Genomic DNA, 13,564 nt, shown 5'->3' on the forward strand with positions numbered 1-13,564 from the left:
GCCTCATGAAAATTGGGAATAAAGTTAATGATGACACACAGAGATATAAATATCATAATTCATAAGAATTAAGATTATACCAATACAGATTTAGAGCAACACACATCCAACATGTCATGTGGTGCCTTTTTGTCATCTTTTTAAAACAAATCTACATTGTTATCTCTCTTTGGTTTTTATCATTTACGTTCATATCCCTCATCCATCCCTTGCATAATGCATTGAAACTTCAGCTCCCTTTCCACATCCAGGCCCCACAAAACTCTCCATAGTTTACCCCAGACGCTTCACATGCCCTGGTTCAATCCACTGACAGCACGTCGACCCCGGTAAACCACATAGTTCCAATTCACTCTATGCCTTTCATGCCTTACATCCCCCTGTATGTTCAGGCCCTGATCGCTCAAAATCTTTTTCAATCCATCCTTCCACCTCCAATTTGGTCTCCCACTTCTCCTCGTTCCCTCCACCTCTGACACATCTGTCAATCTTGCCTCACTCATTCTCTCCATGAGGCTAAACCACACTCTTTTTATTACCACACATCTCTCTTACCCTTTCATTACTTACTTAATCAAACCACATACTGACCTCAAACATTTCATTTCCAACACATCCACCCTCCTCCGTACAACCCTATCTATACCCCATACCTCACAACCATAAAACATTGTTGGAACTACATAAAATCTTTCAGTCATTATTAGCTCTCCATTTTCAGGGGTGGATCACGTGCATACAAGTATACACCTTCTGTATGAATTAATTCTACAAATCTTGGGTGCCCTGCCCTGATCCCACACACTAGCAAGGGGCTGGGATGGCCAGTTCCATGGGGTAGATTATCTACCCTGCCACCACGTGATTATTCTGCAATCAAGGAAGGATTACTGTATCTCAAACCATAAACGAAAAATCTTACCAATTGGAAATTTTGCTAAATTTGAATCTGAGGAGGTTGAAGAAGATTCAGAGGAGTCTGAGTCTGAGCTTGAATCTGAATCACTCTCTGTTGTGGCACTTGAAATAGAAGAGAGAGATGCTGCTGAAATAACACTCTGCAGGCGAACCTGAAAAAATTAAGGAATAGGATCCATAACTGCAAATTATTTGTATGCTTAAAAGATGGCATAATAATGAAAGAAATATGTGAAGAATAATGGAGAAAAAAATAAAAAGGGGTGCATAATGGCAGATGGGAACTGAGAGGAAAGCAACAAAATAGAATTCAAAAATATATATGACTATAGCACAAGTTCGGAAATGAAAGAACATCCCAAAAACGAATCACAAGCATGGTGAAGGAAACCAAACATGAACCACTCTCCAACAGAATTAAGAAACTGACGATGAGACTATCTTTCTTCTTATTCTGGAAGATCTCCAGTCCCACTTCTTCAAGATCGAGCCATTTTCAGATTTCATGTTTTTTTTTCTTATTTAGATACAACAGTTCTCAAATTGATGAGGCATTTAAGGAAAATACAACTTAGCAGAAGCACTGAAAAGTGAATTCCATTTTACCACAGAAATCAATGAGATAAAGGAGGATTACATACCTGGGGTAAATTTCTCAACTTATTTTCATGAAACAAATGTACTGCAAATAAAGATGCACACATACATGCATGCATACATAATACATAAATACAGAAGTATAAATAGATAGATGGAGAGATATATAGCAAAACAAAGAGATAGATGCTACACAGATAAAGATACACAGATAGATAGATACACAGATAGATGCAGAGACAGAGAGACTGAGGTGCATTCAAGAACAGTACCATAATTTTTTCTAATATAATTCACAGCAATAAAGTATGCAGATCTAACCTTTCCTTCGACTGCCTTCCGGACCTTTTCTCTTTGTTGTTCCATCCGATCTTCTTCACGAGTTTTATACGAGCACACCAGCTTATCCCGCAAGAGACGTTCCTTGGTTGCTAGTTTCTCCTGCAGCTTCCGTTCCTTTTGCTAAATTCCATAAAACAAAAATACCCGGTAATACTCAATACTGGAATGGTGAGACGGAATAAGAAACAGAAATGGAGAGATAAAAAGGAGCAGGATGTAGATATGTATGTGCATCAGTGTTGGAGAATGTAGAAGAAAAAATGAGAAATGTCTTAGAGAATGTGTGGCAGAGCAAAGCATGAGGCAAACAGGTATTGTGAGGAGGATAAGTTTATGTGAAGGAAATTTTCCACACTAAATGGCTGGCAAACCATACACTGAAAGCATACAAAACTTTACGAGGGATGTGAAACTTGTTCTGCACAATTCTCTCTCCTATTTAGTAGTTTATCCGAATGTGTGTTTAACTAGTATCTCACTGGCTTTGAAAGAACATGCAATACCCATCATTTGTATTAATATAAAAGCAGTAGCTGATAGGCGGCCTCCAACAAGGGAGGTATACTACCTGTACTATCTGCTTGGGTATCAGGAGGGTTAGTGATGGCTGCATAGTGAGCCGGCACTTCAGTGGTTGTCAAGCTGCATTCCTCTGACCCCGGTAGCTGTTTTTTCTTTCTGCCTCACCCAAACATGAACTGCTGGCATTCTGCCCACAAACGTACAATCTCTCTTTGTCACACATAACACTTGAAAATGCGTAACTACGTAACTCATTCTTCAACTAGATTTATCCAGTGGTGAGCTCTAAATGCCAGCCCTGCCTTTTGGCAAACTGGTAGGAGCAATAGATAAAAGCTATAGGTAGGAACATCAAACAGGGACAATAGGTAGATAGATAGAAGCAGCAGGCAGGACCATTAGGTGAAAGCATTAAGTAAAAGAAATAGGTTGGAACATTAGGTAGACACATTAGATAAAAGTAGTTGGTGGGAATATTAAGTAGGAGCCTCTGGAAAAACTGTGTTAGAGTTGCACTCTGCCAGTGACCCATTAAGGGTGAGGCACTGAAGGCTAAAAAGCAGCATTGGCATTCCCGATTGAGGAGTTTTTTGCCATGCCCATCCCTTTCAGGGAGTTCCTGAAGCAAACAGGTGTCAAGAGATATAGATGGATGTATTAATACCTTAATTCAATTGAGAGATATTTCTTTTCATAACTCAATTCACTTTCAGTTCATAGTGCAGGTAAAAATGTATGCTCATCAATGCCAGACTCTCAGCTTAGAAAAAAAAGAAGGAGTCATGAACAAATGTGGCTCTTTCGGTTACTCTATAGTAAACCAAAAACTCAGACAAATTTCATGTCACCATCCTTTGTTTGTAAGTCCACTTCTTTTCATAAATGTTACAGCTACTAGTCTCTTCTAATTTTCGTTTGAAGCCAGATTACTGAGTGCACATGCTGGGGCAAGCTTCAGATACCTAGAGTACAAAGTGCTCTTTCAGAGTGCAAATAATGTAAGCCGTTGTCATGATACCTATCTATTATCATAAATTCCATTTCTGTATCTCTAGGGTGTATGGTAAGCATAGAACCTCTAAGTTCAATTACATATTTCTCAAACTTATTTAGTACACTAAAGTAAACAAATGGATCCAATATCGAGATACAAAATTCTTATTTTCCCCCCCTCATGCATTAAGCTGCTTCATCAAGCAAGAATGATGTCTCCAATCACACCTCCAACATCATGCAAATCATGCCTCCTCTGACACACCTTAAAAATTACTCTCCTACAGTTTTTATGGTATATTTGTAAAAATTTTGCAAAATACCATGCCTTTAAAACAAGTTTGGTATTTGCAATGTGAGAAGCACGTGAGTGCAGTCAGTCAAAAATATTTCAAGGACTAAGATCTACTCACTTTGTATTATGATCAAAGAATAACAGGACACAAAGGCAGGTTAAGTATGAGTATGAAGAGATGCTATCAACAGGAATTTTCCAATGGTATATTCAAAGGGTATTCCCTTGCCTAATTGACAAACAGAAATAAAAAACTCCTTTTCCTTTGCAAAAGTTATACAATAATTTTTTGAAAACTAAACGAGTAAATTCTGTAAGGGCTGGGTAAAATTGGTAAAATACATAAAATATCTGCAACAAATGCTGGACAAGAATGATATCTCACTAACAATCTACAAAAACATCTTGGTGTAACAATTTGGAGCTAATTGCATTTCAAAAACAGCACAAGATTACCATGTCAGAACTAATGTGCTCCTATCACATTATGAGCAAAAGAGAATAGTTCATGAAGTCTTGAAATGATAGAATTATCAAGACAGTTCCATCATGTTCAGCATCATAATTTTTCCCAGCATTTTCATCAAAAGAAACACAGCATATCGTACTTATAAAATCTGTAACATGCAAATCATACTCACTTCCTTTTTCTTCATTTCTTTTACTTTTTCACTGTTCTCCTTATCAACATGTTGGAGGAGTTCAACCTCTCGCTGTTGAGCCATTTCCTTCTGTCTCACTGCCTGCAAGCAAAACAAAAACTTTAAGACCTGGTTCTGATCAACTATAAGCAGTCTTTTTCTATCAAGGCAAATTCCCCCTGCCCTTTTTCTGTAAATCAGCAAAGAAACTTATGCATCATTTTCAAATAACAATGGGGTAAGAAGAATCCATGGGTAAATTACTGTCTCTTATGTGGTGACGCTTCTCTCTTTTCTTTTTCCATTTCATAATTCTCTCTTTATTGCAGTTAAGGCCCAACCTTGATGTGGACTTTCGTCTGCGACTGGGGGGGGGATGCTTTTACACACCTACTTCCCCATAATGTTATAAATGTCCTGCCACACCATAGCTCTAACTTTGGTTATCTTCAAAGTCTTTGAGACTCTCCTTAACTCCACTTTCATGACAATCTATGCAGCTAGGTTGTACATACCACAGTATCTCTTCTCTTATCTGTTCACTACAGCTGGGGCATATACTCATTGGTAACTTTTTTTCTGTTTACTGTAACTGCAGCACATATTCCTAGGGAACTTTCTGTTTGTTGACTGCAGCTGGGGAATATAATCCTTGTTAACTTTCTCACTCTTCTTCCTCCACCCCATAATCAGTGTCCTGTAGGGAATGGGCATCAGAGATATAGGTAGATAGACAGATAGAAAGGCAGACAGATACTTAGCTTTATACAACCATCAAACTTCAAAAACTTTTAAAATCTCTCCAAACTATTCTTATCCCTGGGTAAAGAGGAGTAAGAATACTATCCATACATCTCCTGCATGCTGAAACAAGAAACTAATAGAGGCAGGGAACACTCTCCTCATATATTATCGCTTTCAAAAAGCTGAAACAGAAGCAAGAGCTATATGAGAATTTACCCTTAAGGTTCAAGCTGGAATGTCTGAATGTCATGGTTATAACCAATATGAAAGAAAGGGAAGACAGTAGCTACATCTGATGAAAGAAACCTGAAGGTTCTGCTTCTGAGTGGAACTAAGTAGAAAGGGAAAGAGGTCAAACGGTTTGGGTATTTTTGGGTGCATAAAGAAAATCGGATATTGATGAAAGGGAAACGTACTGAGTAGTGGCATGAAGAAGTTAATAGTGAAAGAGAAAAGGGAAATGTATGGATGCCATCTACAAGGATGAAAAGAGAATAATTGGGAGGAGCAAAAAAGAAAATGGGAGAAGGTATAAGGATACATTATAATAAAAGAGGGCAAATGAGATACAGAGTGAAAAAGTATAAATAAACCTGAGACAGAGGATGAAAGCATTCTGAGTGGAGGTAAACAACCTGATGGAACAAGAGTATAAATGGGAGTAGCTGCAAGAAGAGCAGATGGAAAAGTGTAAACAAGCCATGAAGAGGTGAAAAAGAGATGAAGTGATTATTTTGAGGGACTGATGACTGGTGAGGTATGTTTGAGAAGAAATGGCATGTGGAGTAAGAGTCACAATAAATAGTGTAGTGGAATGAGAGGAAGAAGTAAAAGCACTGCATTTACACTGAAGTGTGACAAAAAAGTAGAAGAGGATGGAATTATGGATGAGTTTCTTGAAAATGGGTGAAAGCATTTTCAACTGGGTTGTCTGGTTGTTCAGCATTTGTATGGCCTAAGATGAGTTGCCAGATGACAAAGGTCCTGAATGAATTAAGGAACGTGTGGAGAGGAGGTCAGTGCCTGCTTGGGTAAAGATTAATACGTCTGAATGGGTAGCAGTCCCTGCGGTGTTGTATGGATATCAGTCTTAGGATCTATATGCAAAGAAAATAAGAAAGTGGTTATGGTTTTTATGAAGTGCCTGAAAACTATATGCAATGTAATGTGCTGAACATGTAAAGAATGACAGGGCCTACCACAGTGAGCTAATATGATTCAGGCACATGGAGAGGATAAGCACATCAATCTTAACTAGGAGGATTTAGGTGTCAAAGGTGGAAGGAGCTAGGGGGAGGGAGACATAGATAAAAGGAATGAATGGAAGGCCTAGGGTTTCAGGCCCTGAACATTCTGTAGGGTATGAGAGAATTAACTGGATCAATGTAGTATATAGGGGGTCAATGTACTAATAGGATGACCCTGGGCATATAAAGTGGTCAAGGAAGACCATGGAACAGTCTATGGCATTTGGCTGTGGAGGAATTGGTTTTCATGCATCATACATGACAATGAAAGAACAGATGCATGCACCTGAGGCCACTGTTCATTTGTTACTGATGGTAATGTGCAATGGAATGAGAGGGAAGGATCCACAGAAACATACAATTCCTCTATATACCCATAACACCAGTGCACTTTTCATATTACTGACCACTCAATAATGTTACATCTAACCCACATATTCAGTTTCCAAACTATGTACTAACCTTAATATATAACTCATTTTTCAAAAGTACCCTTTCATTTACATTTACTATAGCCATCCTCCAACTGCATATCAAAGTTTTCTAGGCACACATTTCAGTTCATCTTTCTTTTTCATTCTATGGATGCAAAATGCTGACTGTAAAGAAACTGGGATGTCAAAATGCAGCATCAGACACTCCATCTAATGTAAAGTTACAGAATATAAAAAAAATGAGAATGCTTCACATAGTAAGTGCTATTCATATACAGACACTTGCCTGAAAAGTATATTTTCACAGGTTATGGATGACAAAACCTACCTTAATCCTCTCAAACAGCTCATCCAGGAGACGAATACTCTCCAACTTGCGCTGGGCTATCAACAGTTTGCGTTCCTCCAAAGCAATCTTTCTGGCAAATTTAGCTTCCTCTTCCTCCTCTTCCTTTTTAAGTCTTTCTTCTTCTTTCATCATTCTCTTTTTCCGTCTCTTTTCCTCCCTTGCTTTTCTTCTTTCCTCTTTCTCCTTTCTCTTTGCTTCTTTTCGTTCTTCTTTGAGTCTTTTTTCTTCTTCTATTCGCATCCTGTCCATACCAAAAACAGATATGACATCTTGAAAATCATATTCACAATTTTGGGAAAGCAGGATTTAAAAAGAGTTATACAAGAGGGAAGACCTTAGGGTAATTTGAGAACCCTAATGGAAAGGAAGAAGTTTAGTGTAGTTTAGGGGGTTTCTTTCAGACTGTTTAAGAAATAATTTTATTCTGAATTCTTTAAATATATTTACCAGTACACCACTTATGACTCATTATATAATGTCTGAAAGCAAAAAGCAGTATTTACTGAATCAAGCTTGCATCAACAAAAGTTACTAAATTTGTTTTTTTTTTCAACCCATTTTTATGTCACTTCTACTGAAAACTGTTTTTACTGACTTGTAATCTGCAGCTTTACTTAAAACATCTAAATTTCAGGAATGGCAATCAAAATTTTTGAAAATTATCAAATGAGGGAGAAAATAATAAGCAACATGAGGCTTCAGCAAGCTTTATCTTACATTATACCACTTCCTCAAAAAGTACCAATGTTTGCTCTATGTTGGACCTAGAAAATGATAACTGGAACTGGAAATCAGAATTTACTAAACTAGGTATTTTTCTGCAACCAAAATTTATGTAAGTTTCCAATATTTTAACAACAAGTCCATCTTCCTAATATAAACAAATTTCTTTTCTGATCCCCCTATTTGGATAGTACTAGTTGATAGGCAGCCACCAACCAGCAAGGCGTATTACCAGCACTACCCGCCTGGGTATCAGGAGGGTTTGTGACAGCTTTGTAGTGCATCATCACTTCAGTGGTTGTCAAGTTGCACTCCCCTGACCTAGGTTGCTGTCTTTTCTTTCTGCCTCACCTACATGTGGACAGCTGGCATTCTGTCCACAAACATACAAAATCTCCTTGTAACAAATAGCACATGACAATGCTTAACTCACACAACTCATTCTTCTTAACAATATTTTCCTGCAGTGAGCACTGTGTGCCTTTTAGCAAAATGGTAGAAGCAAAAGACAAAAGAAGTTAATAGGAGCATTAGGTAAAAACATTAGGTAGGAACAGGAGGTGGGAGAATCAGGGAGTAGTAGTAGGTTGGAACATTAGGCAAGAATATTTGGTAAACACATGAGGAAAAAGTACTTAGTAGGAGCCACTTAAAACACTAAGCTAAAGCTGCCCTCTGCCAAAGGCCTGTTAAAGGTAAAACACTAAAGACTAAGCAGCAGCATTGGAGTTCACCAATTATGGAGATTCTTTTGCCATGCCCATCCACACAAGGAACAGGCATTCCCATTCAGGCTGAGATATAGTGCTGAGAATCAAGATCTATAACAGTATCATAACTTGTATATATTGCAATGAGAGAAATTCTGGCCAATCTTGCCATAAACAATTATCCCTTTTGGTCACAGGCATCACCTCTACATATTGTAATGACTGCTACATGGCATTTGCTAGTTGGGAAAACAGCACATTCATGAGAACTCACAGACCTAGCTAGGTAGTGCCAGGAACAGATGAAGAAAGGCCACACAGTTCGCATACATTCTATAGATGTCATGTGTAATGCACTAAAACCACAGCTCCCTATCCACATCTAGGCCCCACAAATCTTTCCAAATATGTATACTGTATAAACCATAAAATCTGCAAAGTAAAACTTCCTGTAACATATAGACAGACTTCACTCATGTGTTTATTCAAAGCATAGAAGAATCCAACCCCACCTTGATCTTAACCTCTCATGATCAATTACCTAGTTACTATTATGATCCCCCATTACGTAATTCCTAAGCTACATATTTTCAGTTGAATGGCTACCTGATTTAAAAAAAAGTTTATACACTGAATATACTTTCCAGCCAATCAGCAACACAGATACACTCTTTCTGAATAAATTCAGCTACAATACCATCCAAAGCTACTGCTCTCATAAAAGATATCATCCAAGTAACTTGCTAATCATTTTTCATAACACATATCTTTCCCTGCATCCTCCTTAACTGACTTCTAGTTCCCCCTCTGCCATGCAAGTTTTCCATCTCTCCTGATCTTTCTAACCTATCCTGACTTATATATACCTGTGCTTCACATCCATGTATCATAATTACAAAGAAAAAATCCTTCACACAAGCTTCCTGCACATCTTCACATAATCCTTTCCATTCATCATAGCTTTCAATGAACCCCTAAGTTTTCTCCCTTGCAAGACTGGTCTTCGGCACTTCCAACAGTATCCTTACTGAAATTCAATCCTAAATCATTTCACTCTCCCTGCTTTAAATAACTAATAACCAACATTGCTTTAAATGTGACAGAAGATTTATTAAAATCTGTGGTGACATCTCCAAGAAACTTACACACCATGAAAAAAAAAAGGAAAAGTACACATTGCAAAAAAGGAAATAGCATGATGCAAAAACTCTTGAATTATATGCCACTGTTAGCTCAGTTGACACACATACCTTTCAGCCTCCAATTTCATTTCCTCCATTTCTCTCTTCCTTCGAAGCTTTTCCTCTTTTTCACGTTCAGCGGCCACCAACTTGTCTCGCTCAGCTGCACGTTTCTTGATAGAGTACTCAGAAAGGTGTTTAGTACGGTCAAAGTCAACCTAGAAAATGTTTCAATTTTTACAATATACTTTTAAATGATGTCCAACATGGCACGAGCAAGATATGCCCCAATCACAGGTATTGGCCTATCGCTCTCACTTATCTACATCATGTCACTCATCTCCAATTAAGCTTACATAAGAAAACCCTTAAAATTCCAAAATCTTTTAGCTTCAAACCATGTTCATACCCTTAAGTGTCAAAAACCCAACAGCATATGCATCACTTTTTTTCCTAAAATTCTAACATAAAAAGCTGTGGCCACTACTAATAATTCTAGTTATCTGATGAAACCCCACAGAGCACTGATCAGCAGATAAAAAACAAATGTCTATTCTTCAGTTTTCCTAGTTCATAACACTTGAAAAGTTAACCAGTTATACCACTTAGTATCACAGCTCTAAGGAAATTACACATTTGCAAGAATAACCTGAATTAATACACTTAAAACTCACATAAAAATCTTACCTTGATGTTAGTGCTCCAAGCCTTGTCATTATCACTGAAAACCAGTTTCTTGCCCTGCAAAGCATGCATGCACTTTGCAAATCCTATGTACTCTTTGAACTGTACATAAGCCTCAAATACCAAATCTTGACCAAAACTGAATGTATGGATGCCATTGATGGAAGCTGACATTTTTTTGCGGTACGGATCACACATGGGAATGTCTACCATTCTAACTTCTCCAAATGTAGACATTACTTTGCTTAAAACATAGGGGCTGGGCAAATTTGTGTTTGTTTCATTATAGTGTGCAAACCAACGGCAGGGAAGGTCCTGAAAGAGATAACAATAACAGAGTAGTAATTAGTCATGTAGTCCATCACAACCATCAAAATATACTGTGTTATAAAAAGATATAAAGAGACATGCAATGAAGGCACAGAAGTAATCTTATCTGTTTATGTTCAATATACTTCCCTGCAAAGCTTAGTGGCTCATAAAGAAACTTATCCACACATACTTTTATCTATACATTTCTGTAATATCTTCCCTTTACATCTTTTCTCACATGCATCATCATCTTAACCTCATTAACTCTGGTATTTCTCAGCATTTATTCCCTTTAACAAATCAAATAAAATCCCTTCATATGTCACCTCACATGTCCAAATCAACCTTGGCATTCCAGGTCTTATTTCATCTCTGATGCCAGTTCCCTTCAGGAACTCCCTCAAGGGGTGGCCAGAGCAACCAAGTGTCTATAACTAGTGAACTCCAGTGCCACTTCTTAGCCTTTAATCCCTCACTCTTAACAGGCAACCAGCACAGGGCTAGTCTAGCAAAAATTTGCAGAAGCTCCTACCTAATGTTCCTACTGACTACTTTTAAATAATAATTCCACTTACTACTTCTAACTAATGTTCCTTCCTACTACGTCTACCTAACGTTCCTACCTTCTACTTCTATCTATTAATCATACCATTTTGCCAAAAGGAAACTTTTGTAATCTCTTTCATCATCTCCTTGCTCATTTCCTACTTAAACTTATCTAATTCTCTATATAATCTCCTTACCACCATCCTGCTGTAAACCTTCCCTCCTATGTTTATATATTTGTTTCTTCACCCTATGAACTATGATTCTTAAAATTCAACACCTTCCTTTCTTCACTTCCCATTATCTATATACATACATCAATAAAACTTATCACCATTATTTCATTATCATACTTAATTGCTTTTTCCCGTGTTAGCGAGGAAGCGCCAGGAAACAGATGAAGAATGGCCCATCCACGCATGTCCACATACATATACATAAATGCCCATACACACACATATACATACATACACATATATATATACACAGACATATACATACATACACATATATATACAGACATATATACATACACATGTTCATATTCATACTTGCTTGCCTTCATCCATTTCTGGCACTACTCCATCCCACAGGAAACAGCATCACTACCACCAGCTTTAGCGAGGTAGTGCCAGGAAAACAGACAATAAAGGCCATATTCATTCACACTCAGTCTCTAGCTGTCATGTGTAATGCACCAAAACCACAACTCCCAATCCACATCCAGGCCCCACAGACCTTTCCATGGATTACCCCAGATGTTTCACATTGCCGCTTCCCACATCAGTGAGGCAGCACCAGAAAACAGATGAAGAAAGATCCATCCACTCATACATATATATACATAGATGCACCTACATATACATCTACATACATTTACATATCAACATACACACATATACATACAGACATACACATATACACATGTACATATTCATACTTACTTACCTTTATCCATTCCTGATGCCACCCTGCCCCAGAGGCAATGGCATCGCCATCCCCAGCATCAGCAAGGTAGCACCACGAAAAAGACAAAAAAGGCCACATTCATTTGCATCTGGGGTAAACCATGGAAAGGTCTGTGGGGCCTGGATGTGGTAGGAAGTTGTGGTTTCGGTGCATTACACAAGACAGCTAGAGACCAAGTGTGAATAAATGTGGTCTTTTTTTGTCTGTTTTTCTGGCACTAACTTGTTGATGCAGGGGGTGGTGATGCTGTTTTCTTACGTACACATCATTTCCCACATTAGCGAGTTAGCGCAAAGAACAAATGACTGAGCCCTTGAAGGGAAAATCTTCACTTGGCCTACTACTCTGTTCCTTCTTTTGAAAAAGTAAAACTATATATAGAATATTTTCCACATCTAAACCATAATGTTTTAAAAACCCATTACCAAAACCAACCTGAAAGTGGACTGTGTCAGGTCTTTCCCCAGGTTTCATTTCATTCATGTGCTTAGCATCCCTGAAGAAACTATCCCAGTCATGGCGAGATGGAAAGGGGATTTTGGCCTCAGTAGCTCTTATCTTCAGCAGGTCCGAGAATCCACTCAATTTGATCCCCTGAAGACATATTAAGAAAAATAACAGTTATATGATTAAGTAAAAGATACAAATAAATACATCATTTTATGACTGACTGCTATTTGCTAAGTTAGTGAGGTAGCACCAAGAACAGACAAGAAAGGCTGTATCCACTTATATCCATTCGCTAACTGTCAGAAACATCAGATCTAGCCATGGGTCCAGAGAGCAATCACCTGTTTGAGGAGCTAAGGGATAACATCCTATGAAGCTCCTTAGTTTTTGCAGTTTCAGAGAAAAAATCATTCAACCCATTGTCTTTGAATATAAAAATAATTTTTTACAGATACGCCAACACAAAACTTTAACTGACATTTTCTTCACACAAATGTTTCTTAGACTATCCAGACAGTACAAATATGAAGAGAAAAGAAAACAGACTGAAATGTATTTTGACTTATGGTCAAGCAGTACTAGTTAGAAACATAAGGTAGAAGGAATAGGTAGGAGCATTAAGTAGAAAGAGTAAGTAGGAGCATTAACAGCATTAAGTAAAAGCTGTAGGTTGGAACATTAGGTAAGAGCCTCTGAAAACAGTGCGCTGGAGTTGCCCTCTGCCACAGGCCTGTTAAGGGTAAGGCACTAAAGGCTAAGAAGCAGCACTACAGTTCAATAGTTATGGAGAGACTTCTATTCTGCCATGCCATCACCTTGAGAGAGTTCCAAAAGGGAACAGAATTCAGAGATATAAACTGACAGACAGATAAGTAGATAGACAGAAGAGAAAACTTTTTACAACAAA

The 13,564-nt window shown here is 37.9% G+C and overlaps 1 protein-coding gene across 1 annotated transcript in view; it reads right to left on the reverse strand.

Moving 5' to 3' along the window:
• Window positions 1–13,564, reverse strand: part of Xe7 (A-kinase anchor protein 17A) — a 31,481-nt gene that overhangs the window by 13,539 nt on the left and 4,378 nt on the right. Inside the window, exons 4-10 of the mRNA XM_071657108.1 lie at window positions 12,643–12,801; window positions 10,384–10,695; window positions 9,766–9,914; window positions 7,062–7,323; window positions 4,309–4,410; window positions 1,837–1,977; window positions 923–1,070 (exon numbers count right to left, since the gene is read on the reverse strand). Coding sequence (XP_071513209.1) covers window positions 923–1,070; window positions 1,837–1,977; window positions 4,309–4,410; window positions 7,062–7,323; window positions 9,766–9,914; window positions 10,384–10,695; window positions 12,643–12,801 — 1,273 coding nt within the window. The remainder of the gene's footprint in view (window positions 1–922; window positions 1,071–1,836; window positions 1,978–4,308; window positions 4,411–7,061; window positions 7,324–9,765; window positions 9,915–10,383; window positions 10,696–12,642; window positions 12,802–13,564) is intronic.

Source organism: Panulirus ornatus, chromosome 64 (assembly GCF_036320965.1).
Source record: "Panulirus ornatus isolate Po-2019 chromosome 64, ASM3632096v1, whole genome shotgun sequence".
In the NCBI taxonomy this organism is placed as follows: domain Eukaryota; kingdom Metazoa; phylum Arthropoda; class Malacostraca; order Decapoda; family Palinuridae; genus Panulirus; species Panulirus ornatus.